This window comes from Huiozyma naganishii, chromosome 6 (genome assembly GCF_000348985.1).
Source record: "Huiozyma naganishii CBS 8797 chromosome 6, complete genome".
Classification (NCBI taxonomy): domain Eukaryota; kingdom Fungi; phylum Ascomycota; class Saccharomycetes; order Saccharomycetales; family Saccharomycetaceae; genus Huiozyma; species Huiozyma naganishii.
This window is the reverse complement of record NC_035927.1, coordinates 239,248-266,605: the sequence shown is the minus strand read 5'-3', so window position 1 is coordinate 266,605 and position 27,358 is coordinate 239,248. Positions and strand designations below refer to the sequence as shown.

Sequence of the window (27,358 nt, the reverse complement as noted above, 5' to 3'; positions counted from 1 at the left end):
TCATCTTCCCATCGGGTTTTTCCGGTCTTATCAGTGGTGGGCAGATGAGATTCGGCCTGCCGTGCTGTGGTGTGGGCGTTGCACTCTCGACTCCTCTTTGGGATAGCGTATGGACAGCCATTAAGGGCACCGAGAGTGCAAGATTTGAAGGCTATCTTGAGATAGAGCAGCGCTCGGTAGCCGGTTAAGGAGACTGCATCTATGGTATTATGTAGTTAATTGTTTGTTTTTTTTGTTGGTCGTGTATAGTAAAATAAACGGTAATTTGGTGCGTTAAAATACTGCTCTGCGATGATTACTAGAAGAAAAGGTAAAGGTACAGTTTGCATAGAGCAGACATGTCAGAATTAGAAAAGAAAGTTTCTTGAAGGTAAGAAAAACTTGGAATAAACGAACAAAGACGTAGAGCCTGTGGAAAGCCTAACATAGAGGCCTAATTTTTTTGGGTATGATAGGGATACTCTTATGAAAGAGAAGAGAAAAAGAGAGAAGGGTCGATCACGCTTAGTTGGCGAAGACAGCCTTCAAGGATTCCAAGTCGGTGACACCGTTGGCGATGGCAACGGTCAATAGGACTTGGGCCTTGACTGGGGTCAAGTAGCCGGCGGCGATGGAGCCAGCTGGGACGTCCTCTTGGGCGATGCTGACCAATGGGGCAGATGGGGAAGCGTAGACGATTGGGATCGAGGAGGAGTTCAAAGTCGAGGAGGTGGTGTTGCTTGAGACGACGACCAAACCTTGCACGGCGGCGGCTAGACCTTGGACCAAGTACTCGGAAAAGTCGGCGTCGTATAGGATTGGCACAGTTGGGCTCGAGTAAGCCAAGGACTCGATGTTGGTGAAGTTGGTGTAGTTGGTTCTGATGGTAGAGTTGACGCTCAAGAAAGTGGCGACGGATGGCTGGAAGAAGAAGTTGGTGGTGTTACCGGAAACGGCACCGACTGGGATACCACTGCAATCGGTTTCGCAACCGGTGGTTGGGGAGAACAAACCGGAGTAGACTAGACCGTCGTCCTTGACGACCAATGGACCACGGCCAGCGGCACCGGTGCTGTTGGCGACGATGGAGGCCAAATCGGCATCCTCAGAGATGACAATTGGCTTTGAAGTGTTGAACAGCAAAGAGGACAAGAAACCGAATGCTTCGACAGACTTGCTGTTTGTGACCACGACACCAGCTTTGGTGTTCTTCTCCGCCAAAGTGGAGTTCAAGTCAGTGGCGATGTTCAACAACTCGGTGGAGTTCAAAGCACGAGAAGTGTTCGAAACGGTTGTGTAGTTGGAACCAGCGGTTCTGTTTGTGATTGGGACCTTACCACCAGCGACGATGACTTGCAAAGTCTCGCCACCGACAGCGGTACGGTTAGAACGGTTCCCGTTCAACAGAGTGGTGGCGTTACCGAAGATGTTGATAGTGCCGTTAGATGCGCGTAGAGTGCTTTCACCGGTGGCGGTTGGTTCAGCGACGGAGTGCGAGACGGAGTGCGAGACGGAGTGCGAGACAGAGCTGGCGCTAGCTGCGGCCTTGTTTTGCTTCTTCTTTCTGTTTAGAAATTCAACAGGACTGGCATCAGTGACGGAAGAGACGGCCAAAAGGGCAGATAGAGCAAGTTCGAACTTCATTATTAATTAAAAGTGAGTTGTTGTTGTTAGGTTGCTAGAAGTGAAAGAGGGAAAAAAAAGAACATGTAAGGGAATAAAAAGACCCGAGAGAGAGAGAAAGACAGATCTTAAGGGAAGCCATGAATAGCCCGGGACATCAACTCACTATATATATATACGTGAGCGAGAACATGTCCTGCGACACACTCTTGTCCAAAGGGGTGAAAATGCCTCCTATGAGAGTAATACAAATGTCAGAACACTGCTCCCGCATCCCACATCCCGGGGCCGCCGGGAGGCGCCTCTCTTTCGCTCCCTCAGCTGTATCTGTGCGCCGCGAGATGCCACTACCCAGAGAGGACTTTTCTTACTACATCTCGCCGCAGAGAGGGGCATCTCCACCACCACCACCCCCTGCGCCCGGTTATTCCACTGTAGCACGTTGAGTGGAACCCATATTCCCATGCCCCGTTACAGAAATACAACAACAAAGGACAAGTTTCAGCAGTGGTAGTGGCAATAGCATTACTACTTTTTTATTCACTCATTCGTCACACTGCAGGAAGGGAGGCGAGGTCTAGAAACACCCTGCCGTATGCAGCTCTCTCCTATTTCTCCCTGCCAAGAGGGAAGTCCCCCCTCTGCCTCTTCCCGTGCGGGATTTTACACGGCGCGCGCTGCTCGACCCCAGATCGGGAAACCGCATTACCCCTTTTGGGCCGTTCTGTGGACAGCCTGATGCGGTACGGACCGCGTGTCCCAAAGCGGGAATGTGGGCCCGTTTGGGACAGTGCCGATGCCGCATCGGGACAGCGGGTTTTTTTTCGTCTTTCGCTCGAGCGACAGAACTGTCCCACAGTAACAGCCGTTTTCTCCCCCTTTTACGAGAACACACGGAAAATAGCGCTGTTTTGGCCAATGCGGCAACTGCGATTTCTATTCCTGATCCGGTAACGTGAGTGTTAACCGAGGCAACGAGGCGGTATGTGTCGCTTGTATACGGTGGGGGACAAGGGTTTTGTTACGTCCACTGACATTGCACTCTGCTATGGGGGCTCTCTATAGCTGAAACACACCTTTTGCTTCTTTGTAGTTGTTGTTGTCTTGTTACCGCAATTGGAGATGTAATGGCAGGGATAAAGAGGGGGGAAGGGGCGAAGGAGAGGGGTCCGGTACGTAGGGTGTGGATATAGGGACTGACTACGTCGGGCATTGAAACGGTCCTGTGCGATAGAGAAAGAATGCAATGGGATATATTCTTATGTAACTAACCCTACACAACAAAACAAAAAAAAACTATAAGGAAGGAAGGACAAACTCACAATGCGTTCTTTCTTGTCAGATAGTCAAATCTGGAGTACGTGTACCCGATAAAGGGCAGATCCTCCTTGATGGGTGCGCCCGCGTTTTGAGCGGCTCCGTTCAACTTCATCATCTGCTCCCTCTGTTGTGCAGCTTGCGCCATGGCGGGGGAATCAGGGACGTTCTCTAGCTCATCCGTAGGGAAGAACCGCGTGTCTGTGATGGAGCTCAGTTTCGGTATGTACGGCGCCTCAACTTGTCTGATCGTGTTCCACTCAACACCGCGGAAGAAAGGGTGGCTCTTGATCTCGTCTGCACCGCCGTGCCGGCCAAGACGTTGGTCTGAGTGCGTCAGTAACCTCCTGATTAGATCCTCCGCCTCGTACGATATATGGATGTCGTCGGGGAACTGTAACGTCTGCTCGAAATTCATAATCTTGCGATACGTCTCCTGTGGAGTCTCTGAACAGAAGGGAGGCCACCCTATCAAACACTCGTACATGATGGCACCCAGGGACCACCAATCGCACTCCTGCCCGTACCCTTGGTACAGGAATATCTCAGGGGCAATGTAGTCCGGTGTCCCAACAGTCGAATACGCCATCAGACGGCGCGATTTCCTCCACGTTTGGATCTGCCGCCTGTTAGACATCGTCAAGTTGATCGAGTCCACAATCATCGTCTGGCGGTCCCCGATCTGGCCTGGTTTCGTGAGCCCCAGTGTGTTACCGTTGCCCTGTGCTGGGTTGGCCCCATTGACCTCCTCCTCTTGTAGAAGTTTCTTGTAGTAGTTCGAATCGTGTGTCTTGTGGAACCCAGTGGATAGACCGAAATCAGATAATTTGACGTGGCCCCTGATGTCGATCAATATGTTGTCTGGCTTGATGTCTCTGTGAATAAACCCAAGTTTATGGATCGTCTCTATCGCCAAAATACACTCTGCCATGTAAAACCTCGTCACATCCTCCGTAAACAACTGCCATCTGATCAACATTGTCATCAGATCACCACCGGGCAAGAATTCCATGATCAGGTATAAGTACTGTGCATCCTGGAACGAATAATACAGAGAGACGACCCACGGCGAGTCACTCCCGGCCAACACATCCCTCTCAGCCTTCACGTGCGCAAGCTGGTCCTTCTTGTACATCTCCGACTTCAACAAAGTCTTCATTGCGTATATTTTACCCGTGTCTCTCTTCTGTACCAAACGGACTTCTCCGAAGGCACCCTTCCCAATAACTTTTATCGTTTGGAAGTCCTCTAAGGACAGCCTCGTTCTTCTCAGCCTCAAGAATTGAGATTCTTTCTTCCCAAGCGACGTCAACTGCCTCGACTTCCTTTCATCAGACCAATCGTGCGACGATAACTCGGATTCCAACTCCACACGTCTTTCATTCCTTTCAATGGCGTACTTCACCGACTGCTGGTAAAAATTTTCGATCTTAAGTTTCACAGCGGCCGCTTTATCCTGTGTAGATTTCGTCAATAAGTCAGGTCTCCGTTCAAAATACATATAGTTTGAGTTCGCATCCGTGGGCGGTTGTGCGGACTTCGTTCGAATCGGGGAATGTTGCACTGGCTGTTGTTCGGCAACAAATTGCGCCTGTTGCTGCTGTTGTTGGAAGCTGTTTATACTTCTCGTCGGACTCTGCTGCGCAACAACATCCGTGTACATATTCTGTGGCTGGTGGAACGGACTGGATGCTCTACTGCCATTACTCCCTGCCAAATTTGGATTTGAAAAGTTGGCATTCTGATTCGGTTGTGAATGATCTGAATCAACCGAGTACTGTCCTGGGGAAAATGCGCCCTGTGGTAATGGTTGCTGAACACCTTTCATTCCCGTGCTGTTATTGTTTTGAACCAAACTATTGGAGTTGTTATTGTGTCTATAAAGTCCCGTGATAGCTGGCGGTGGGACGTCTATTATATGCTGTTGCAACTGTTGAGGATTAGCCATCTTCATATATTGGTTCTGAGGTGGAGGAGTAGAAGGATGGCTTAACGTGGGAATATCCGTGAATCCAGCTCCATGAAACATTGCCCCGTTGTTTTCGTTCTGTTGTTGCTGTTGCTGTTGCTGTTGGTGTAGCATTTGCTGTTGGTAATATTGCTGTTGCTGGATATGATCGTGTAGTGACTGGTTCGAGTTTTGTTGACTCATGTACATGTTACTGAAGCCAGCTACAGGCGGCCTCGCCATCTGTTGATAGCCGTCACTGTCCCGCAAGTACTGCCCTTCCCCAGACTGCTGGCTAGAATATTGCTGATGTACCCCCTGCTTATTCGACTGCATGGGTTGCTGCGGGACTCCAAAGGAGTTTTCATTTGAGTACATGTTCCGGTATTATACGTGTATGTAGCACGAAACTGGTATCCTTGACGGTGGGAAATAGAGGAAACCCGCAAAAAATAAAAGAGAAAGTCTGCCAAAAGAGGGAAGCAAATGGACGTAATTTAAGAACCCACACTCACACACTCACTCCTATGGGAACTAATCAACTCTTCAACTTCGTGTTGATCCAACTTCTGCCAAGTCCCAATTTCTCGCCTTTTGATCCAAACGTATTTTCTTCTTTTTTCTTGTCGATTTTGAGGACCACGAAATTGAAAGTTGGGATCGTCACTTCGTACGGGAACCCGAGGGCAGACCTTCCCAGTGGAGATCAATTCCCTGTACTCAACGTCTTGATATGTATGTAGTTGTAGGAGTCTTATATTATGTAGAAGTGATTGTTTTGTATGTTTGTTTTTATAATCAGTAAAGTAAATACACATATAATACGCTCAGAATTGTAAAGCAGCACCCTTTTGCTTCTTTTCACCACCCAATTCGAAATGCTTACATCTCTTCAAAGTCAATTGGGCTCTGGTCTTACAAGCGACACATTCCAATCTCAAGACAACCTTCTTGGTGGTCTTGGCTTTCTTGTGGAAAACAGGCTTGGTTTGACCACCGAAACCGGATTGCTTCCGGTCGTAACGTCTCTTACCTTGAGCGAACAGGGAAGCCTTACCAGCCTTGTATTGGGTAACCTTGTGTTGGGTGTGCTTACGGCAGGTCTTACCCTTACAGTAGGTCTTTCTAGTCTTTGGAACGTTAACTGTGGAATTAAAAGAAAAAACAGGCTCTTATACTTGATGTTTGTGATACAAAGTATCATTGTCAAAACCAGTATGAATAGAACGAGTAAAAAAAAAAGATGTTAGTAAAAGAGATTATTCGTTAGTTTCCCACAGTTAAGATTGAGGAGCACTTGATGTCGTCACAAATGTCTCTGGTGTCTAAAGTATGCCATTATACCGTGCTGTGACAGGTTTCATGATATTGGTGATGCGTGTTTGTCAGTGGATGCAGTCTCATGGTTTACTCCTTGGTTTAATCTTGCTTTCTCGTCACCACAATTAATCACAGATGATTCTGGAGTATTGCAATCATACCACTGTACTTTGGTCATTTACCCCATTCGCATATAAAAATTCCGTAATTTTGCATCTATAATACAGCCATCGATAAACTCTTGCAACTGCGCTACCACCCTCCTTAACATTTTTTCCATCAATGAACATACCCATTGTTACTGCTTTCTTGCTTTGAGTAGGCTTTCCAAGGACGTTGAAGGTAGAATCTAAACAATCTACAATTTACACTAACAGTATCTGCAATTCTAACTAAAACTCAGTACATGAAAATTGACCGGGATTTCAGGGAATGGAAAGTTTCGCCAGTGGTGAGTTGCTTGCGTCGTCAGTAGGCCGGACAGGATTCGCACGTCCTGCAACGGGGTGGGAGGAGAGCGGTAGGCTGGTGGCCCGCCCGGGCGTGCCCAGTGAGCAGGGAGAAGAGTGGAGGCGGGCGGGCACACCCCGGTTCCAGCAGTGTACACAGCCTTACGAGGAGAGCAGAGAAGACTTGCAAATTTCCTAAATTGGAAATTGATGCCGTCTGAGCAGAAGTGCTTCAAAAAAAAACAAATATCCCAAAATACGTCTGGGTGTACAGGTGTTAACCGACAGTCACATCTTTTGATATTGAAGTATCGGGATATATGATGAACCTTTGGCCTCAATGCAATAATGGATGTTGTGACGGGAGAAACCATGACTTGAGGAACCTTTTATTTCATCTATCAATATCTTGCCAGTTTGTTCAGTTTTGTATGGTTTGTGATGCCCAGTACTTATCAGTCGTTGGATAATCTCTTTTTGGCCACATCCAGGACCTCAGATTCCTTAACGTACACCATGTTGTCTATATTCTTCCCCTGATTAAATGGATAAGCACACTCCTCATTCGGGCATATCACCATGGCATAGTTCTGTTGTATCAAGCACTTCTGCAACTGAGTCTTACAGTCAGGACAGATTGTCAATTCTTCAACAATACCCTCCCCTTCAAGCACCACACTTTCCTCTTTCCCATGTTCATCTTTCTCCATGTCAAAACGATCACCTTCCACAACTAATCGTTTCTACTCCACAGACAACTCCTCTCCTGTCCTTCTTTCCCTCATCTATAGACCCCATCGTCATTTCAAACAGAAATTTTTTCAAATCTCTAAGAATTGAAATTGTAAAGATATGATGCAGTTTAATGATGAGAAGGGGGAGGTAAGAGTACAGGTGGGAAGAGCACCTGGAAGGCTGTAACTATAAGATTGGAATTTGAAAATGCCCAGAGTAGAAGCAGAGACTTTTAAAAGATTGCAAAATGACCCGTCCTGTATCAGAAATATTTGCATAGTGGCACATGTGGATCATGGGAAAACCTCCCTTTCGGACTCCCTTTTGGCATCAAACGGTATTATATCGACAAGATTGGCTGGTAAGATCAGATTTCTAGATTCAAGACCCGATGAGCAGTTAAGGGGGATTACAATGGAGTCGTCCGCAATTTCACTTTATTTCAGAGTCTTACATAAACAGGAGGGAAGGGATGAGCCATTGGTTAACGAGCATCTCATCAACTTGATTGACTCCCCTGGACACATTGATTTTTCGAGTGAGGTCAGTACAGCCTCGAGGCTGTGCGATGGTGCAGTCGTCCTTGTGGATGTGGTTGAAGGTGTCTGTTCTCAGACAATCACAGTTTTAAGACAATGCTGGGTGGAAAAGTTAAAACCTATATTAGTCCTTAACAAGATTGATAGAATGATCACTGAACTTCAATTGACTCCACAGGAGGCATATACTCATCTCAACAAGGTTATAGAACAAGTTAATTCTGTCATCGGCTCCTTCTACGCGGGTCAAAGACAATTGAACAACATCACCTGGAGGGAACAACTAGAAAAGGACGAAGAGGCCGAGTACATTGAACACGACGACTCGGATATTTACTTTGCACCAAACAACAATAATGTCATTTTTGCCTCAGCTGTTGACGGGTGGGGATTTAATATTGGACAGTTAGCCAAATTCTACGAGGCCAAACTTGGAGCCAAGAGGGAAAACCTGCAGAAAGTCCTTTGGGGGGATTTCTACATGGATCCAAAAACCAAGAAAATCATTAACAGTAAAGGTTTGAAGGGGAGAACGTTGAAGCCTTTGTTCGTTTCCCTGATATTAGATAACATTTGGAAAATATACCAGAACATTGTCATTAAAAAGAATTTGGATACCATAGAGAAGATTGCCAAGACCTTAAACGTCAAACTAGCACCTCGTGATTTAAGATCAAAGGATGATAAGCAGTTATTGAGGACAATAATGGGTCAATGGTTGCCTGTAAGTACAGCTGTACTTCTTACTGTTATTGAAAAACTGCCCTCACCTTTGGAGTCTCAAGACGAGAGATTGGATACTATTTTAGGTCAAAGCCATAGTGACTTGACGAAAGACGTCGATCCCGTTTTGCTGACAGCTATGGAAAAATGTGACCGGAATGGGCTGGCAAGTGCGTACGTCTCCAAAATTATATCGATTCCAAGAGACGAGCTACCCTTGAACGACCCACATTCTAAGGAGGTTGGTCCTGACCAGATAATGGAAAGGAGTAGAAAGGCGCGTGAAGAGGCGCTGAGAGCAGCAAAGAGAACCGAACTCGCGGAGAGCATGTCTAAGTTAGACGTATCAGAAACCGATAAAGGATCGAAACTGTACGAGAGAGCTAAGGACAGCCATATCACTCCTGAACTTGGTGCGGACGATGGGCCCCCAGAAAAGCTAGAGGATACGTTCCAAATTGTTACGGAACCAGCACCCGCTATGGATCTCGGCTTTGATTACGAGGAGGAGTCCGACAATGGAGACGGGCCGATCCCAGACTTCATACCTTCTGAAGTTGATCCTAATGATCCATTAAACGCAATGTTTGAATACGAGGATACGGATCCCTTCCTTCCCGTGGCAGGTGACGTAAATCCTGTTTACGAAACGGAGGAAGCGGAAGAAGTATTGTTTGATGAAAAGGACGAGGTTCTGATCGGGTTTGCGAGAGTTTACAGTGGATCGCTTCGTATTGGTCAAGAAATATCTGTATTGGGACCTAAATATGATCCATCCAAACCGAATGAACATATTCAAACAGCTGTGATTAACAGTCTTTACTTGTTTATGGGTAAGGAATTGGTTCCCCTTGATGTATGTCCTGCTGGTAATATTGTTGGTATTGGTGGGCTGGCGGGTAAAATTTTGAAGAACGGGACTCTTATTGAAAAGGGAGTTAACGGTATCAATCTTGCCACTGTTAACTTCCATTCAAACCCTATTGTTCGTGTAGCTGTTGAAACGGTCAACCCAATGGAGATGGGTAAACTGGTCCGCGGGCTCAAACTGCTTGAGCAAGCCGATCCATGTGTGCAGACATACATCAACGACAATGGTGAGCATATTCTGTGTACTGCTGGTGAACTACATTTAGAAAGATGTTTGAAAGATTTACAGGAGAGGTTCGCTGGTGTTCAGCTATCTCATTCTGAACCTGTCATCCCATATAGAGAGACATTTTTGGCGACTTCTGAGATGAATCCATCTAAAAACACTGAACTTGGGAGAGGTGTGGTTGAGTGCTTGCTGGGTCCATATAAGATGACCTTGCGGACGATCCCACTTGCAGCGCCGGTAACAAGCTTTTTGGATGAAAACGAATCGAGCATCAGAGCTCTGCATATGGGTGATTCCGACGGTAAGCCCAAGTCAGTTGAAAATACTGAGTTACAACCCTTGATGGACAAGGAATCATTTTTTGAGAGACTACAATCTTTGATCAACGAGAACACCAATGAGAAAACCAAGGCCGTTATTACAGACTGTATCTCTAAAATATGTGCGTTTGGTCCCAGGAGGTTTGGATGCAATATTCTTCTGTCGGAAGGTAATATCTTTAGTAGTATATTAAAAGGTCGTGCTGGTGCATTTGAGTTTGCGGATTCCATTGTGAATGGGTTTCAATTGGCTGTGAACGAGGGTCCCCTTACGAACGAACCGGTTCAAGGAATGTGTGTCGTGGTGGAGGATGTGCACGTTATGTCACCGGACGAAATATCGTCCATTGACGACCCCAACTACCAAACCGATATCCCTGATCTTTCTGGTAGGTTCATCGCTACTACGAGAGACCAGATCCATGGCTCATTTTTGGATTGGTCTCCAAGGCTGATGTGGGCAATGTACTCTTGTGACATTCAAACTTCTGTTGAAGTGCTCGGGAAAGTGTACGCCGTTGTTCAACAAAGACAAGGTAAGATTGTGTCCGAGGAGATGAAGGAAGGTACGCCCTTTTTCCAAATTGTAGCAAGAATTCCCGTTGTGGAGGCGTTTGGGTTCAGTGAGGATCTGAGAAAGAAAACCTCCGGTGCAGCGCAACCACAGCTAATTTTCTCTGGATACGAGTGCATTGATCTGGACCCATTTTGGGTTCCATCAACGGAGGAAGAGCTTGAGGAGCTCGGAGATACAGCAGATAAAGAAAACATTGCACGCAGACACATGAACAGAATTAGAAGAAGCAAAGGTCTGTTTGTGGAGGAGAAGGTGATCCAAAACGCAGAGAAACAGCGTACTTTGAAGCGGAATTGATCAGTTGGAGTGTGAAATATATAATCTACGTAACACTGATGAATCAAGGACACCATCAACTACACACGACACTTTTGCGGAGCATGTATATCCCACCGTTGCAGGTCTGTCCTTATGTCCTGGCGATGTTCAAATATAGTGACAAAAAATTGCAAACGTACACATTAAATTTTGACAGTGAAGCTTGAAGCACGCAAGAGGAGGGCATCTGCGTGTGGATAGCAGTGTCTGTGCGTATCCAGGGTTGGCCATAGAACTGACAATACTAATACACAAGTACGTTTAATGAGTGTATCGAAAAGTGGGAACCTCCCGCAGAAGCGAGATGGCCATGGCAACAATTTGGGCAACAATACCTCGATAGAGCTGGTTTCGAAGAACGGGCCGCTGCCGATAAACGTAATGATGCAAGAGGGTGTGAAGGCGTTGACTAAAATTCTTTCGAACCAGCTTCAGGACAGGAAAGCGTTTGAGAACTCGCAGCACTCGATGCAGTTTGTGTTGAAGAACGACAGCGCCGTGTCAAATGGGAGTGGGAACCAACAGATAGCAAACCACAGCAGGATAGGTCCGAACTCTACTATCATAGATCACACTCGGGTTGATGAACCCGATGGGATGACAGATTCGAGCATGCATATAGGGGAAGATCAGTTCCAGGGGAGCCAGCGCAATAGCGATGCGATATTCGGTGGTCAAGTTCAGAATTTTATAGACGATGAGTTCGAGAACCCGGATATACAGTTCGATGGCGATGAGGCGGATATTATATTTGATTACGAGACTCAGGAGTTGCCCGATAATGTGGACGGTATTGGGAAGAAGATATCGGAGATGATCGAGTCCGTTTTGCCCGGTGGATTCACCACGGACTCTGCTGGGAAATTGCACGCTGTCATGAACGGTAACGAGTTGAACATAACGGAGTTGAACGATGATAATGTCGATGGAGAGATTGAGGACATGGAGGAATTGTTGGCGAAGCACCGGGAGAGTCTCCAACTCGAGGCCGGCAAGGATAGACCCAGTGGGCTAATGCATAGTATATATAATGGTGGTGATGTTACCCATGGGGGTAACGGTGAGGGGCACGAAGATGAGGATGCTGAAGATGCTGAGGAGGAGGAAAATGGAGGGGGTGCACATTACGATCACGGGAGTTGTTGCCCATATCATCAAAACTCGAACGAACGGTCCTCGAAGTTTAAAAACTACCACTACCACGAGTTCGACTACATCACGCCGAACAAATCAATCACGTCACGGTCACTCGTACCGGACTTCTCCATCTTGGCAAACCAGGACAAGCCGATGTGTACTTTCTGCGAGTACTACATGGTCTTTGGCGAGCCACCTAAGAACATGATAAAATGGTACAATAATACATACGGTTACAACCGCGTGCCGATGTCTAGTCAGCAAAGGGAGCAGCATAATAGGCGGTATCGACAGCAACAGCATGGTCAGGATCAGGGGAAACACCCGGGGTGACCTCTCCCCCTCCTCCCTCGGTGACAACATATACGTGGTAATCTATATAAGAGTTAATACTCCGGTATATCGAGTTGACTGCTACCCGTACGAGTTTGCGTGTCTTCTCTCCTTCCTGGATTCGTACTCATGCAAAAGTAGACACATGCACGTCAAGACTTGCGTGTCCCAGTGGATGTTTAGTATCCCATCTGAGGCACCGTCTCCATTCGATGGAGCGAACTCGTTGATCTTGAATGTCGCTAGTGTTAGGATCCGTTTCTTTGGGATCATCGACACGTTTGCGTCAGAGTACTTCCCCAAACGGGGAGCGCCCCGAGGGGTCTCCTCGGTTGTACCGTTGTAATACGTTGATGTTATCGTGGTCGCCCTCTGCTTGTAAGGAAAGTGGGCATGTTGTCGTCTAGGACTAGCAGTTTGATAGTCATTGGACCCGAACGGTGAATGCAAACCCCGAGAACCCGAACCTACCTCAGAGGCAATCCTTGCGACGCGCGTGTCAATGTCCCTCTTGTCCCTGTAGTTCGACATTGTGACCGATTGGCCATTGTAGAAGGTGAACGTGTGGTCGACTCTAAGCGAGTTTGGCAGGTGTGCTTTGAAGACATTACAGAACTCAAACTTGATAAGCGCACGAGTACCTTGTTCGTGCACCACCTGACCTTCTGTGTATGCATTTACATCCTTAGTGTGGACGATTTCGTACTTGTACACTCTCATGACTGGTCCCTGCTGTTTGTTCATGAACAGGACGCTTTTTAGAGTGTTCCCCATGACCGCGTGGAACAGGGGAACACCAACGCCCGCGTCGTAGTCAACTTTATCCAGTTGTCGCTTGTTGCGAAGGTACACTGCGAGACTGTTTTCACTGGGGAATGCCCAGATACCCTTACTTAACAGCACTGACACAAAGGGCATTACGCGCTGCGAGTGAAATGGGGGACACCTGTTAACGAACCCAAGCCGCTGGAGGTCCCCGATCGTCACTGAGTCCGACACTAGCGTCTGCAAGTCGCCGTTACCGTTACCGTCGTCGTCGTCACCCAGTTCAAAAGCCGTCTCTTGGTCGTCATGTTGCAGTGGGAGGGTCACCGTGTCGACAGCATCACCACTACCAAAACCCCCACTCAGCAACACCCTCACGCGATCCATGGGCCATGCACAGTGAGCGTTCACCCCAGTTGAGAGTGTCCCCAGGACGGGTCTTGGACCTCATCGCATCGAATTTGGTTCGAAATTTCAATCGCGTCTCTTCGTCTTCGACGCGATTGACCAGTGGTACCTATGTTGGGGGGGTCTTGCAGAGCAGTAGCTAGCCATTTAGATACGACGGGATGGACGAGGAAGTGGTGCAGAAGCGGCTGTCGCGAATTGAGAACGACATTGGCGAGATGAACAAGCTCATCGACGCAAACCTGGCAGAGACGGCAACGACGACGACGGCAGAACCGGCAGAACCGGCAGAGCCGGTGGAGCCAGAGACGGCGACAGAGACAGAGAAGACGGCGACAGAGGCATCAGAAACAACCACAACCACGAATTCAGATGAATCTACCGCGACTACGAATACAAGCGAGACTAAAGCGACAGATACGACCACCACAGAGACAGAGCCCACTGCTCAACCCGCTACAGAACCCACTGTCGTGGGCCCTGCAGTGGGCTCCGCAGACTCTGATGAGTGGGAAGAAGCTTCCGACGAGGATGCCCACGACGCAGCCGTCCCTGAACCTGCACCTGCCCCTCCAGTGGAGAAGATCGTGCTGCCGAAGCACGGTGCAGGTACAGAAGCAGTATCCTCAGGCCCTGCTGCTGTGGAGTCGCCCGCTACTCGCCGCAAACCTACAAACCCGTTCCGTGTCGTGTCCGTGACGAACTCGTCCAGGTCCTCGAGCGGTGCGAACTCGCGGGTCACAAGCGCGCAATCCGGTACACCAGCTTGGCGACACGCTAGTGGTGGTGACAGCGTCCCCCCCGACGCAAGCATCACGAAGCTCCAGGCACGACACGAGTACCTGATCGACAAGTGCGGCAAACTCTCGAAGGAGATCGCGTACCTGCGCGGGATGGAGGACCAAGGAATGCTCGAGCTGGGCGACGCGAAGAGACTCGACGGTGCCCTGCAGAAGCTGCAGGACTACCTTGACGCGAAGACGAAGGAACGGTACGACGTCGGAGTGCTCCTCAGCAGGAAGCTCCGGAGACAGATCAACCTGGGCGAGAACGGCGAGTTCTGGATCAGCAAGAAGTAACGACACCAAAGAGGAGGTACCTTCTTCTCAACTACTGTGTAACTGTGTAACGGTAACAATGGACTGTCCCAGGCCATCCTGATGGTCTTGTCATCATCCGGCGCTGCGTCGCTTCAAAACGTCATTTCAAAACGAGATTCAAAGACGAAGACGATGCTGTTGGTGCCCAGTTGTTTTGGTTCGCTGGTCCCAGCGCTGTATTCGCGTCGATCCGTGCACATCCTGGGGGATCATGTCTACTACAGGGTCCGGTAAGGAGGCCGCGGCGGTCTCGTCTTTGAATCTGGAGCCGAACCCGTTCGAGCAGAGTTTTGCGTCGACGAAGGAGCCCCACGCCCGCACGGGGAGCGCTCCGCAGGTTGCCTCTGCTAGTGATGGTGATGGGGCCGTGGGGCTCACTTCCGCTGTGTCTGCTGGTGGTGCGGTGTCTGCGGATGCTGCGGACCAGCAGGTACAGTTACAACAGCAGGGATTGCCCACGAGGATGTTGCAGAAGCCACAGCAGGTGTCTGGGGTTCCGCATCTGCCGTCGATGGTGTGGCAGCCGTCAGAGCTCACGGGGAAGACACCGTTACAGGGCGTTCACTCCCCACAGCCGCTGTTGGAGGGACCGGGAGGTAACGGTCTGTCCCGGGTGGGCAACTCCTTAACGAGGCCCAACTTGGGAGGGGCAAGACCCAGTATACATGGCCCCGCGTTCTCCTCCTCGACGTTCCTGTTTTCCAGCAGTCAGAGACCCAGTATCCAGTCACCACCCGTATTGACACCAGGAGGGTCCAAGAGACTACCACCGTTACTATTATCCCCGCAATTGGTGCCCACGAACGACGACGCCTACCAGTCACAGCAGCAGCCGGCACAGTTGGGAGGTGCAAGTTCAGGTGCGCTTACTGATACTGCGGGCCACAACAAGGGGGCGCCAGGTGGGCAGTCCTTGCAGGGCACCGTGCAAAACCCACCGCAGGGGTTTCTATCGTACCTCCCCAGGACAGGACTGACACCGAACGAGTCCAGTATGAGGACGGGACTCACTCCAGGTGGGTCCCTGTACCCTCTGTTGCCCTCTCTCTCGGGGGTCGATAACACTCCGGGGAAGATGGCCGTGAAGGGTGCGACGACAACAGCTACAGGGTTCAGCCCCAGCAACAGCAACCTCAATATCCCATACACTTCTGGCGGTGCACAACCGCAGTCACAGGGCAGCGCCGCACACGTACCGAACAAGAGGAGGAGGGTATCCTCGACGACATCGAGCAATAGGAGCCACGGCCCTCGAGAGAAGAGGAAGAGCAGCAGTGGGGGCAGTCCCGTCGAAGAAGCTGACGGTTCCCGCGACACGGGCGGCGACCACACTGGCGAAGAAGATGCCGATGAGCAGGAACGCAAGCGTAAGGAGTTCCTGGAGCGGAACAGGGTTGCCGCTTCGAAGTTCCGCCGGAAGAAGAAGGAGTACATCAAGAAGATGGAGCACGAGTTGCAGTTCTACGAGACGGAGTATCACGAGCTGGGCAAAGTGATGGACACGATATGTGCGCTCAACGCGTGCAAGTCGGACACCCCTCTGCTATACCTCCTCGAGACGTACATCCAGAAAAACGACACAATGAACGCACTCAACTTGGTCTCTCATTTGAACCAGATGGTCTCGCGAACGAGGTACTTCCAACGGCAGGGCCACAACCCAATAGAGAGCAGCCGATCGCAATCGCAATCGCAATCGCACTCACATTCTCCGCCGTATGTGCATCTGCAGCATATGCCGCAGCCACAAGGGCCGCACCAGCAACCGCACCATCAACCGCAACCACAGCACCAGAACCATAACGAGAACCAGCACCAGCACCCTCACCCACACGCTCACCCACATATTTTTACAGGACCTTCTGCGAAGAAGCGAGACGACGGCATGTTCCTGCCTAGTAAGACGGCAGCAGCGAGCAGAACCGACGGACTATCACCGCACGACCGATGAACAACCGCATGAAGAGGATCGAAGGCCCTGGCAAGCAGAGGATCTCGATCTCTGGGGCTCCTGGAACAGAGGGCATCGTCATCGCATAAATTCATAATATATATATAACGAATACGGTTCAAAGCAGACGTTAGTAACGAGTACAAAGTAGCATTGCAGGAGGTGCAGCAGCAGGTATTAGCACTCTGGTACATCGCACTCCCCGTCCCCACGCCCATGTCCTTCCAGTACTTGAAACACGCCCGCAAGATCATCTGCATTGGGCGGAACTACGCAGCGCACGTCAAGGAGTTGAACAACACGGTTCCAAAACACCCCTTCTTCTTCTTGAAACCGACGTCCAGCATCATCACCCCCGAGCCACCGCGCAGCAATGACTCCCCCAGGAGTGTGGTCACCCCCGGGGAGAACCGGTCACCGATTTACGTCCCTCGCGGCGTGCAAGTGCACCACGAGATCGAGCTTGCTCTAGTCATGAAGTCCACGCTCTCGAACGTGGACCCGACTACGTTCATGATGGAAGACCTGCTACCTCACGTCAAAGGTGTTGCGCTCGCGTTGGACTTGACTGGGAGGAACGTCCAGTCGGACGCGAAGAAGGCCGGGCTGCCCTGGACCATCGCGAAGGGGTACGACACCTTCTGCCCGATCAGCGGAATGGTGCCCCTCGAACAATTGACCCCAAGACCGACTCCAGAGACCTTCCAAGACGCGTTCAGGGTCTCCTGTGCCGTTAACGGTACTTTACGGCAGGACGACAGCACCTCGCTGATGCTCAACGGGATGGACAAGCTTGTCGCGACGATCGCACAGACCATGCGGCTCGAGGAGAACGATATCGTCCTTACGGGCACCCCACAGGGTGTCGGAGAGATCGTCCCGGGGGACGTCATCTCAGGGTCCCTGCACTACAACGGGGCAGAAATAGTCCACATGTCCTTCGACGTCCAGCAAAAGCCGGGGACGTACACTTACAAAGCGTCTGTCTGATTAGAAGGCGCAGGGACTAATGGATGGTCCTCCTAGAGGGGTGTCTTCCTTCTAACTGCTGCAAGTAACACCGTCTTTAATTTGTTTGTAGTTTAAACAATTCTCTGATATTTGACAACAAGAAGAGAGAGAGAGGTGTCTGTCAAACACGCGTCCACCGCTGTTCATTCGCTTCAGTGTTAGGTGTCCAAGGGTACTCTACTGCCAAACTTGCTCTCCTCTTCGAAACTAGATGCTTGTTGTGAGGACCGCTCTGGCAAACAGCAAGATGAAGCTGATGGAGATACGCCCGCGTATCGCACTGCGCAACAGGACCGCGGACCTGTGGCGCAGGAAGTTCTCGACGAGACTTGGGCTGTACGAGAAATTGCATCCACCGGGGGACAAGAAGACCGCTGCGACCTGCGGGTCCAAAAAGGCAGCTAAGATCCTTGTACGGTCGATCCCAGATGCTGGGGGGACCAGCATATCCATGAAGTGGGCCGTCGTGACAGGGGTCACGATCATGCTCGGGACTATCCTGATTGTGTCGAGGGCCGCGCGTGACAACGATGAGGAGGAGTCCCTGAAGGAGGGGAAACGGACCGGGAGGTACCAGAGGATCAAGATCTTCAACAACAACTGGATGTTCTTCTGTTACTCGACTCTCCCACTGAACGCGATGTCGCGGCTGTGGGGACAGTTCAACCACCTTGCACTCCCCATGTGGTTCAGACCACACGGGTACAAACTGTACAGTCACATGTTTGGTGTCAAACTCGACGAGATGCAGGACCCAGATTTGTACCACTACAGAAACCTCGCAGAATTCTTCTACCGTACTATAAGACCGGAAACAAGACCCATTGCGGAGGGAGAAGGGGTCGTTGCATCCCCTAGTGATGGCCGCATCCTCCAGTTGGGGATCATCAGCTCCGAGACGGGCGAGATCGAACAGGTCAAGGGGATGACCTACTCCCTCAAGGAGTTTTTGGGTACTCACTCGCACCCACTGATGGCCAAGAACGAGTCCTCGCTGAGCCTCGACGGCGACGAACTGAAACACAGGGAGTTTGCCAAGAAGAATAACTTCCGCTCTCAGGACGAGTTGACGCCAGATGACCCCGCGGAGGACTCACCTCCTACGAACACGGACCACTCGATCAATTTCCAAATGGAGGGGGACAAGTCCCTAAAGAATTTCAAATCCGGTGGGTCCAAGACTTTGAAACTGCTCAGCGAATTGTCATCAAACATCCCCTACTACAACCTCTTCAATTCCATCTCCACGGAACCGCCGGACTCGGCACTGTACTTTGCAGTCATTTACTTGTCCCCCGGTGACTACCACCACTACCACTCTCCAACAGATTGGGTTTGCAAGACGCGCCGTCACTTCCCAGGGGACCTTTTCTCAGTGTCTCCTTACTTTCAGAGGAATCTCCGCAACTTGTTCGTGCTGAACGAAAGAGTCGCGTTGTTAGGATACTGGAAGTACGGGTTTTTCAGCATGACCCCAGTGGGAGCTACAAACGTTGGGTCAATTAAACTGACATTCGATAAGGAACTCGTTACCAATGTGAAAAGAGCCAAGCACACCGCGCCACACACTTGCTACGAAGCGACGTACTCAAACGCAAGTAAAGTGCTTGGTGGGATGCCACTCGTTAAGGGTGAAGAGATGGGTGGTTTCGAACTGGGTAGCACCGTCGTGCTTTGCTTCGAGGCACCCAGCAACTTCAAATTTGACGTCAAAATCGGCGACAAGATTAAAATGGGTGAACGACTGGGTGCACCCGCTGAACTTGAAAGTGGGGATGGGGACAAATAATTATTGTTAAGGAATGTCCTAAGTATTACTTCACTCTTTAGTCGCTTCTCTTTATACAGATCTTCATTTACTAAAATTCTTAATCTTAAAGGACCTGATATAACTATAATAATAGTAACAACTACCGTATATTCAAAGAACATTATCAAGAAAATTATGCATAGGTTGGGCTACCACCAGCAATGGGTATAGATATATTAGAAGTGTTTAATGAATATGCGACTATTAATTAGTTAGAATAGGATATGTATATGTGTATTAGTGTCGGGGTGTTATTGCGTACTGTGCTTAAACTTCCAGAGTTCGTTCTGATAGTCAACAATGTCACCTACGTTGCGGTCCGAACATAACATTTCCAAATCATAGTCCTGGAAGGTTTTTGCAGACCCAATATTATCGTTCAAAGTCTTTTTCAGCTCCAGCATAGTTATATCTCTGATGCCTAGACTATCGAAAAGATTTTTGGAGAAATTCACAACGTCACTTTCATCGTCCCGTACCCCCAACTCGTCAATTTTGCGAATCAGGGACAGTCCAATGTCCTCCTCCGTTGGCTCCTCATCATAATTCTCATCCTTTGGCTGAATAAAAATAACCAGTCCCATTTTGAAAAATTCGTCCACGGGGAAATCATTGTTAAAGGTGAACTCTAAGGGAAAGTAGCGGTTCATACGCAAGGAAAGCTTTGCAATCGTTTGTATATCAGGGAGTAAACAGGGACTTTTAAACTTCAATAATTCACCTGAATGCAATGTCACTTCAACTTGAACACCATTTATCGGTTTTTCAGTTATGACATCCTTGACTACCAGACACCTCGGTTCAATGGCCATGCACCAGAAATGTTTTAATTCTTGCAGCGGATATGGCCTCATAAAAACAGGCAACACTGACAGTATCAAATATGCCACGCTTTCAGGGTCGGACGTTTTCAACGCAAACTGACCTGATCCCAAAAACAAAAACCCGAGAGTCATGTTCGTTGCGATGTACTTCCCATAATGATTCTCGTTGTCCAAATCTTGGTCAAATTTGGCGGAGGGATCAAAAAACTCATCGGCCTCATCGGCCTCATTAGTTTGACCTTCAAGGTCCGGAACTTCTTCCAGGATGGGTTCAACACCACTGATGCTATAGTCGGTGCCGGATTCCTCCACGTTATTGTCAGTATTGTCGCTTGTCTTTCTTTTCTTGTATAGGTCAGAATTCTTGCCCGTAACAGTTTCATGCAGATACTTGGCCCTTCGCAACACTTCAATATCACCGGTGGCACACATTATCATACCTAAAGAAACTAGAAGAACGTTGACTATTACTGTTATCCCCTTAATAGTCAATTGAAAGTCCACGGAGTTGGAACGCCCTGGATAATGGTAAAGGGGAAGAAATTTATCAAGAATCAAAAGAATGCTATTTCGTGCCGTGATATTACCAGTTGAAGCATACCTCACCCCCATAGAGAGCGCTCTCCCTGCAATTGTATAGTATATTGGAAGAAACGTGCTGTTCATATCTTGCAAAGAATCAGCATTAATACCATCCAACAGAAACCCAATGTCGACCCTGATTGAGTCCCATTCAATCATATAGTACGCCCACTCTCGGTGCAAAAATATCTCAGGCCGGCAGTAGGCATTGTGTGAGGGTTTGGGAATTTCAACACGAATCTTTGAAGAAATTGCGCTATTGTTACTTTTGAGAAGCATGAAGGTCAAAGCTAGTAGTGCCCCGATTTGTGCATTTTCAGGTATCCAAGGCATTTCTTTATCGTAAGTTTTAATTATAATGTCGAGAAGTTCTTGGACCAATTCTGTGTCAAATGCGTTGTTTTGTTGGATCCCTTGGTGATCAGAAAGCAGCATTTTCTGTTCATTGGATTTTGAACCAAAAGTTCCGCTATCGTCAAAAGAATCCTCGTCCCCGTTCGGAAAGTCCTGGATGTTTGGTGCTGCCAGATTATTTAAACCTATTGCAATACCCACTGACATCCTGTATCCTTCATCAGCAACCATATCGTCACCAACTTTGATATAAGACTTAAGTTCTGGCAACAATGATAGAGTAAGTTTTCTGCTATGGCACCTTAAGTAAAGTAGACCCATTCCAATGAGCCCAGCTATCTGAACCCTTATATTTATGTTCAGGTCACTCGATCCTTCTGGAAGCAACGCGACTACGTGAACCGCCAACACTTTGATCAGCTTGTGGTTTTGGGTTCCCTTGGCACTTGCACTCATACCTAGCAAAAGGCCAATACTCGTTAGAGTTTCTTTCGGACTCAGATAGTTATAAATGTGCCATTCTTCCAGGTCCTTCAAGTGCCCGTTCAGTCCTAACCCTAGCAGGAACCCTCCGTGTGTGGCGTTCAAAACTGCTGGCTTGTTCAAGGCTATCCAGCTGCCGTTTATCCCACGGGTATTTTTGGAGATTTTTAACGCAGATGCAACACCATTGTGGAATTCCCCCCAGTGTAAAACATCTTTGTTGAATTCTTCAATGGGGGTAATCAGTTTTGAACCGTCCGGGAATATAGTGACGTAATTTAAATCTTCGATATGCCACTTTTCGGAAGTTATTGGCTGTTCTGTTGAGTAATTTACTGCCGCACGGCCTACTCCTGACGTCAAAGTTCTTAAGGCTATTATTTTGCCAAATATTTTTTTCTTGGGCAATATCCTACTGTATTCTGTCTCTGCCGTGTAAAACTGGATTCTGCTCGGAGTCGCTGATTCCAAGAGGGACAAAACGTGTTTAAACCTTTGGTCGTGAGGGAAAATGAGCTCTGTGTTTTGCTTGATAGATACACTGTTTACGGCCTCGTTGGACGAAATCGCTAGCAGTTCGCCATTTGTGCTACCGCTGTAACCGTCTGCAGACATTGTATCCTTCACTACATCAGTTACCAATGAGTAAACGTCCTTTGGGGGGCGTCTTTTCAAATTTTTACCGTAGAACGCGCTTCCCGACAATGTGGGTCGCAGTAGAGTAACCTCCTTGTCTCTCTCATTACTGACGAACCTTTTCTTGGTCATCAGCTTTATGGGTCGTTCGATGTCCGGTCTGGACACGAGGGACAGATTCATGTGGATATCCGGTTGCAATATTCCGTTTTCAACTTTTTGCAAGATCTTTCTTACTGGTGTCATTATGCCCAGTGGATAAGTGTTTATCTCTTTGTTTCCGATATCCAACCGAGTCAAGATCTCTAGGATGTACATGCTAACAAAACCTGGAGCGTGAATCAGCTCGTATAATCTCAGTACTTTGAAACACCTAGGTGTAATCATCAAGTCTATATCCTCTTGGCAGTCGACAAGACCAGAAAACCCGATGAAGGGCGTTAACGCGATTTCGCTCCCCTCAGTTATGCTGTATAGCGATTTTAGTATCGATGGCGGTTCGTCCAGTGGTTGGGCAAAAAAATTGCCGCCCACTGTCGCTGATGTCATCCCACCATCCTTCGCCTCAAATGCATTATTTTGGTAGTAAGTTTTCCAGGACTGCGGCCAATCCATTGTGTGAACTGCACCAAGCAAGAACTCGTTCAAAAGTTCAAGCTCTTTGCGACATAAAATGTTCAACGAGAGCTCCTCCCTGATCAGTTGGAGTCCCATGACAATCTTGGGGAGGAGTAAATTTATTTCGGTAATGCCCTTGTCGAGGAGCCCCTGATACAGTGGCATGTTGCAAATATCATCTGGCACGTCTTCGTTTGCGATAGAGAAGAAAAGGTTTCTCAAAATGTATGTCAGTGTATGGAACTCCTTCAGGATATCATTTTGGTTCGTTAAAGTAGCCACTGGTTCTTGGAAACTGTTCAAAGTGTACTGCCAAAGCATGAGCAAAGAGTAGTGGATGTAATCGGGGCAAATCCAGCTCAGCGCTTGGAAGCATAGTTTAGTGAGCTGCGTCCGTGGGTAAAACGTTATCTTCTCTAATTGGAGTTGTATTGAGTCCTGAGGAAATGTGTCCTCCGTTTCACTCACCTGTTGTGTAGCTCTCTCTGAGATGAACATTGGGGAGAGTAAATTTAAGAACGGGTTGTATATCGCAAAGGAATCCGTTCTTGCATCTTGGAATTTGAGAATAAATGTGCCCTGCACATCGGCCTCCGGCTGTTCCAATACGGTGTCTATAGGATTGGCGACGTCAATGTTCGCTAGTTTAATGAGATTTGGTGGCGAGTCCCCGTAAACTTTGAAGGAGATTGACTCGACGACATCTGGGATCATGTCGATGAGCCAGAGTTTAGCAAATTTAGTGGACTGGTCAAAGATTAGCACAGCCTCCTGTTGCTTGAAACGCAGTGCGATGCATTTAAGGTCTATATCCTGTTTATGGGTGTATGCTGGGAGTTCCATCCTTGATATCTCTATGAGGGATATATCCTTCGCGAGAATGGGCTGGTGTGCCTGTAGTTGTGGTTGTTCTGGCTGCATCTGGTGCTGCCCAAACTCGAGACTTGCCGAGGCAGGGTTGGAGTTGCTCATTCTGTCCAAAGTGGCCGATACGCTTCTCTTGTTGTTGATGCTCGGGTCCATTTTCTCGATGTTCCCCAGCATCATGTCAAGCGTGCCATTGGTCGACGTTGTTCTCCTACTGTTCGAAAGTGCTCTTCTCAAGGTTGCGTTGTTTGTTTCTGTGTGGTTGTTCACGGTGGTGCCAGCATTGGTACCGGCACCAGCACCGGCACTACTGACCTGGCTTGACGAAGAGGACAGCACTCTTGTGAAGTAAAAGTACAACTGGTTTTCGCATTTGTTGTACAGCACGGTGACACTGTGTGACGCGTCTCTCGGTATGAGCAGCATCTCCGAGTCCCGCAGATGAGCCGCCAGTTTACCCTTCCCACCGGCAGAGGCAAACGAAAGCCTCCCAAAGGGAGCCACTGGGTCCGTAAACGTGATGAACCTGTACTCCCCGCCCACATCTGTATCCGCATCCCCGTCCACACCCACACCCGCATCCGCATCCGCATCTCCGCGGTCCGCGGCCTCCAACACAAGTCCATGCCTGTACCAGAACGCCTTACGGATCGGGAACGGGAAGCAAGCAGTGACACTATCCCCGGAGTCCAGGTAGTACACGTGTGCCGCACGCCTCCTGACAACCACGAAGCAGTGGTTCACTTTCTCGAATGTGACGAACCCGGCGTCCACGACGCGTTCTGCGTACACGAACCGCCGCACACACCGCCCAGCCTGCACCCACTGCACCTCTCTCCCGTCCCCAGATACCACCACTCGCGACGCCATGACTAATTGCAGCAGGGACCCTCAACATCAACATCTTCATCGAGACCCACAGGTGTCACAGGAAGTCTGCGATGACATTACAAAAACAAATAAATAATAAATATATTCTGCCATTTCCCACTGCAAAAACGCAACAAAACGAGTCTAGAGACCGCCACAGAGACCGTATTCCCACCAAACAACTTCTCAAATGCTCAATTGCAACACTGGTAACCGCAAACGTGCAATAAGATACCAACAACAGCCATCTTTCACCTCAAATTTGCCATTTTGACGTCCCATCGCACACTAAAACACGCCCTTCTCCCCTTTTTTGTAAATTTTTTGTATTTAAAGAACAGATTCTTGAAGGGGACGAGACGAGGGGGAGACGGAGAAGAATAAGAAGAGGATGGTAAGACGCAGAGAGCATCGGCTAGGAGGTTATGGCTGAGGAGTATACGTTTATGTGGGGCACTGGCCCCACTGGTGTGGTGATTACTGGGGATTTTGACGGGTGGGTCGGCACGACGCACATGGAGTTCAACGAGGGCCACCAGAAGTTCGAGGCCGTGTTGCCCGTGTCGTTCGACAGCGACGGTAGGTTTGTGTTTAAGTTTGTAGTGGATGGGGAGTGGGCCGTTAGCCAGGATTACAAAATTGAGACGGACGAATTCGGAAACCAAAACAACTACATAGAGGGCCATGACATGATTGTGCAGGCGGAAGAGCGTGAGAAGAACAGGGGGGAGCTTGCCGGTGCGGATATGCTCAATGAGGAGCTGTCTCACGAGTTGCAGGTGGAGAAGCACGAGCTGGAGCAGACCACACAGGAACAGGACCCTGGGAAGCACATGCAGGGCCGCATGCAGCGGATGATGGAGGAACCGGAGCCCGTGAGTGCCGCTGTGGGCGTGCTGGATACAGACCCGGTCCCAGTCCGCGAGCTGTCGCAGTCGGAGGAGGATTTGATGGACGTTTCGCGGGCGGAGGACGCGGCAGCCTCCGGTTCGGATTTCGAAACCGCGTCCGTGACGGACTCCCAGGAGGACGGAGAGGCCCCAGTGAACGTACCGGGCTATCTGCCACATCCACAGACGTCCGTCGTTGCCAAGTCAGCGACACCCACGGCAGACTCCATCACGGAGGAACCGTCAGTGACAGGCGCTGTAAACCCGCTGGTCAACTTCAGACCGGATAGGAAAAAGCAACTCGTTGTAGCAGAACAAACGCAGCGAGGTGCCGACGCGGAGGACAGCGAGCAGTCGAGCTTCCAGCACATGGCAGGTGTCTTTGCTGCAAAGGAAAAGGTCGATGCAGTTCCTGCGCAAAGAGGAGATGTTACCACCGACAGGGCAGACGAGCCCGTCACAGAGACCGCGCAGTCCAGCACTGCTGACTTGAATGGTGCGGAAGTGTCCAAGGACCAGAGTTTGGAAACTGCTCCACCACTCCCAGACGAAATTGCAAAAGAGGTCGCTCAGGAACCCGTGCAGGAGCCCGTGCAGGAATCCGTGCAGGAACCCGTGCAGGAACCCACTGCTGAAACGCCAAACAATTTGGCCAATTCTACAGAGCCAGATGGAAAGTCGATCACTGCAGTTGTTCCTACCTCTGTAGACGCGGAATCACCCTCAAAGAGGAGGAAATTGAAGATCAAGAAGAAGGTGAGAAGAAACAAGAAAACAGGAGAAAGAGTCGTTGTCCAGGAAGTGATTCACGAACTGGACGAGAACGATAACATCATCGCTACATACTCATCCATGGAGGAGGCGGAACAGCAGGGCCGGAACGTGGCCGCCACAGACGCTAGTCCAACGCTTGAAACAAACAGTAACAACGATGCCAGATTGTTCGAAATTCAAAGCGTCAATTCCTCCAGGAGCAACACTGTAAGCATCGAGGCAGAGCCACCACAGAGAAAGAAAGACGCAGTGGAAGAAGCCCCAAAATATACTGAGCGGGTCGAAAAGGTGGCCGAGAAACCCAAGCCAGCTGAAGCCACTAAGGAAGCTGAGGCAGCGACAAATGCTGGATCCAAATCCACACCAAAAACTGAAACCGACGCGGAAGTCAAGCCTAAAGCCGAGACTAAATCCAAATCAAAGTCTAAGACCAAACCTAAATCCGAGACCGACGCAAAGGCATCGACAAATGCCACAACGACGAAGGCCAAGACGGATCACAAGAAACAGTCGAAGACCTCTACTAGCACTGCCAAAAAGAATCAAAACCCAAATCAAAAGAGGAGCACTGCGACTGGGAGAGACGAACAGAGGAAGAAAGAGGGTGGATTTTTCGGTAAAATGAGGAAGTTCCTGCTATGAACGGCTGTACCTTCCTACTTTATTTGAAAACAGAACCGTGACTGAGTTCTTTACCCATTTCCTTGAGCTCTTCTTTCTCCTGGGTTTCACGGCACGATTATATCAGCCTGTTTTGTCAAATCCCACCCTAATGATGTTTCATTTTCCATTCTAATTCTCAAACGGACTGTATTAATGACCCCCATTTCTATAATCTATTCTTTTTTTATTTCTTGTAATTGCAAATAGTACACTTGAATGTTTTATGCTTCCAGATGTGCCTATCAGTCAGAGTACTGAGCGGAGCAGAACTCTTAGTCATCGCTGTCCGCGACAGAGAAGGGCGTCTTCACGGATTTCAATCCTCTCTTTTCTTT

At 49.0% G+C, this 27,358-nt stretch overlaps 13 protein-coding genes across 13 annotated transcripts; 7 read left to right on the top strand and 6 right to left on the bottom strand.

Moving 5' to 3' along the window:
• Positions 1 to 504: 504 nt before the first annotated feature.
• On the bottom strand, positions 505 to 1,623 carry YGP1 (Ygp1p; the record flags this gene model as incomplete). The annotated part of the gene is made up of 1 exon (XM_022608578.1): positions 505 to 1,623. The coding sequence occupies one exon, from the start codon at positions 1,621 to 1,623 to the stop codon at positions 505 to 507; it is 1,119 nt and encodes a 372-aa protein (XP_022465059.1).
• A 1,297-nt stretch (positions 1,624 to 2,920) lies between these two features.
• On the bottom strand, positions 2,921 to 5,203 carry CBK1 (serine/threonine protein kinase CBK1; the record flags this gene model as incomplete). Its single annotated transcript, XM_022608577.1, has 1 exon — positions 2,921 to 5,203. One exon carries the CDS (start codon positions 5,201 to 5,203, stop codon positions 2,921 to 2,923), a length of 2,283 nt encoding a protein of 760 aa, XP_022465058.1.
• A 491-nt stretch (positions 5,204 to 5,694) lies between these two features.
• RPL42A (60S ribosomal protein eL42) lies at positions 5,695 to 6,483 on the bottom strand (the record flags this gene model as incomplete). The annotated part of the gene is made up of 2 exons (XM_022608576.1): positions 5,695 to 6,011; positions 6,480 to 6,483. The coding sequence occupies 2 exons, from the start codon at positions 6,481 to 6,483 to the stop codon at positions 5,695 to 5,697; spliced, it is 321 nt and encodes a 106-aa protein (XP_022465057.1).
• A 608-nt stretch (positions 6,484 to 7,091) lies between these two features.
• On the bottom strand, positions 7,092 to 7,346 carry KNAG0F01420 (uncharacterized protein; the record flags this gene model as incomplete). The annotated part of the gene is made up of 1 exon (XM_022608574.1): positions 7,092 to 7,346. One exon carries the CDS (start codon positions 7,344 to 7,346, stop codon positions 7,092 to 7,094), a length of 255 nt encoding a protein of 84 aa, XP_022465056.1.
• Positions 7,347 to 7,578: 232 nt separating this feature from the next.
• Positions 7,579 to 10,926, top strand: RIA1 (GTPase RIA1; the record flags this gene model as incomplete). The annotated part of the gene is made up of 1 exon (XM_022608573.1): positions 7,579 to 10,926. One exon carries the CDS (start codon positions 7,579 to 7,581, stop codon positions 10,924 to 10,926), a length of 3,348 nt encoding a protein of 1,115 aa, XP_022465055.1.
• A 285-nt stretch (positions 10,927 to 11,211) lies between these two features.
• Positions 11,212 to 12,417, top strand: IBD2 (Ibd2p; the record flags this gene model as incomplete). The annotated part of the gene is made up of 1 exon (XM_022608572.1): positions 11,212 to 12,417. One exon carries the CDS (start codon positions 11,212 to 11,214, stop codon positions 12,415 to 12,417), a length of 1,206 nt encoding a protein of 401 aa, XP_022465054.1.
• An 81-nt stretch (positions 12,418 to 12,498) lies between these two features.
• On the bottom strand, positions 12,499 to 13,569 carry KNAG0F01390 (uncharacterized protein; the record flags this gene model as incomplete). The annotated part of the gene is made up of 1 exon (XM_022608571.1): positions 12,499 to 13,569. The coding sequence occupies one exon, from the start codon at positions 13,567 to 13,569 to the stop codon at positions 12,499 to 12,501; it is 1,071 nt and encodes a 356-aa protein (XP_022465053.1).
• A 182-nt stretch (positions 13,570 to 13,751) lies between these two features.
• BNI5 (Bni5p) lies at positions 13,752 to 14,669 on the top strand (the record flags this gene model as incomplete). Its single annotated transcript, XM_022608570.1, has 1 exon — positions 13,752 to 14,669. One exon carries the CDS (start codon positions 13,752 to 13,754, stop codon positions 14,667 to 14,669), a length of 918 nt encoding a protein of 305 aa, XP_022465052.1.
• A 232-nt stretch (positions 14,670 to 14,901) lies between these two features.
• SKO1 (Sko1p) lies at positions 14,902 to 16,641 on the top strand (the record flags this gene model as incomplete). The annotated part of the gene is made up of 1 exon (XM_022608569.1): positions 14,902 to 16,641. The coding sequence occupies one exon, from the start codon at positions 14,902 to 14,904 to the stop codon at positions 16,639 to 16,641; it is 1,740 nt and encodes a 579-aa protein (XP_022465051.1).
• Positions 16,642 to 16,857: 216 nt separating this feature from the next.
• On the top strand, positions 16,858 to 17,631 carry FMP41 (Fmp41p; the record flags this gene model as incomplete). The annotated part of the gene is made up of 1 exon (XM_022608568.1): positions 16,858 to 17,631. One exon carries the CDS (start codon positions 16,858 to 16,860, stop codon positions 17,629 to 17,631), a length of 774 nt encoding a protein of 257 aa, XP_022465050.1.
• A 232-nt stretch (positions 17,632 to 17,863) lies between these two features.
• On the top strand, positions 17,864 to 19,441 carry PSD1 (phosphatidylserine decarboxylase 1; the record flags this gene model as incomplete). Its single annotated transcript, XM_022608567.1, has 1 exon — positions 17,864 to 19,441. One exon carries the CDS (start codon positions 17,864 to 17,866, stop codon positions 19,439 to 19,441), a length of 1,578 nt encoding a protein of 525 aa, XP_022465049.1.
• Positions 19,442 to 19,713: 272 nt separating this feature from the next.
• On the bottom strand, positions 19,714 to 24,696 carry APC1 (anaphase promoting complex subunit 1; the record flags this gene model as incomplete). Its single annotated transcript, XM_022608566.1, has 1 exon — positions 19,714 to 24,696. The coding sequence occupies one exon, from the start codon at positions 24,694 to 24,696 to the stop codon at positions 19,714 to 19,716; it is 4,983 nt and encodes a 1,660-aa protein (XP_022465048.1).
• A 425-nt stretch (positions 24,697 to 25,121) lies between these two features.
• MDG1 (Mdg1p) lies at positions 25,122 to 27,002 on the top strand (the record flags this gene model as incomplete). The annotated part of the gene is made up of 1 exon (XM_022608565.1): positions 25,122 to 27,002. One exon carries the CDS (start codon positions 25,122 to 25,124, stop codon positions 27,000 to 27,002), a length of 1,881 nt encoding a protein of 626 aa, XP_022465047.1.
• Positions 27,003 to 27,358: the final 356 nt, after the last annotated feature.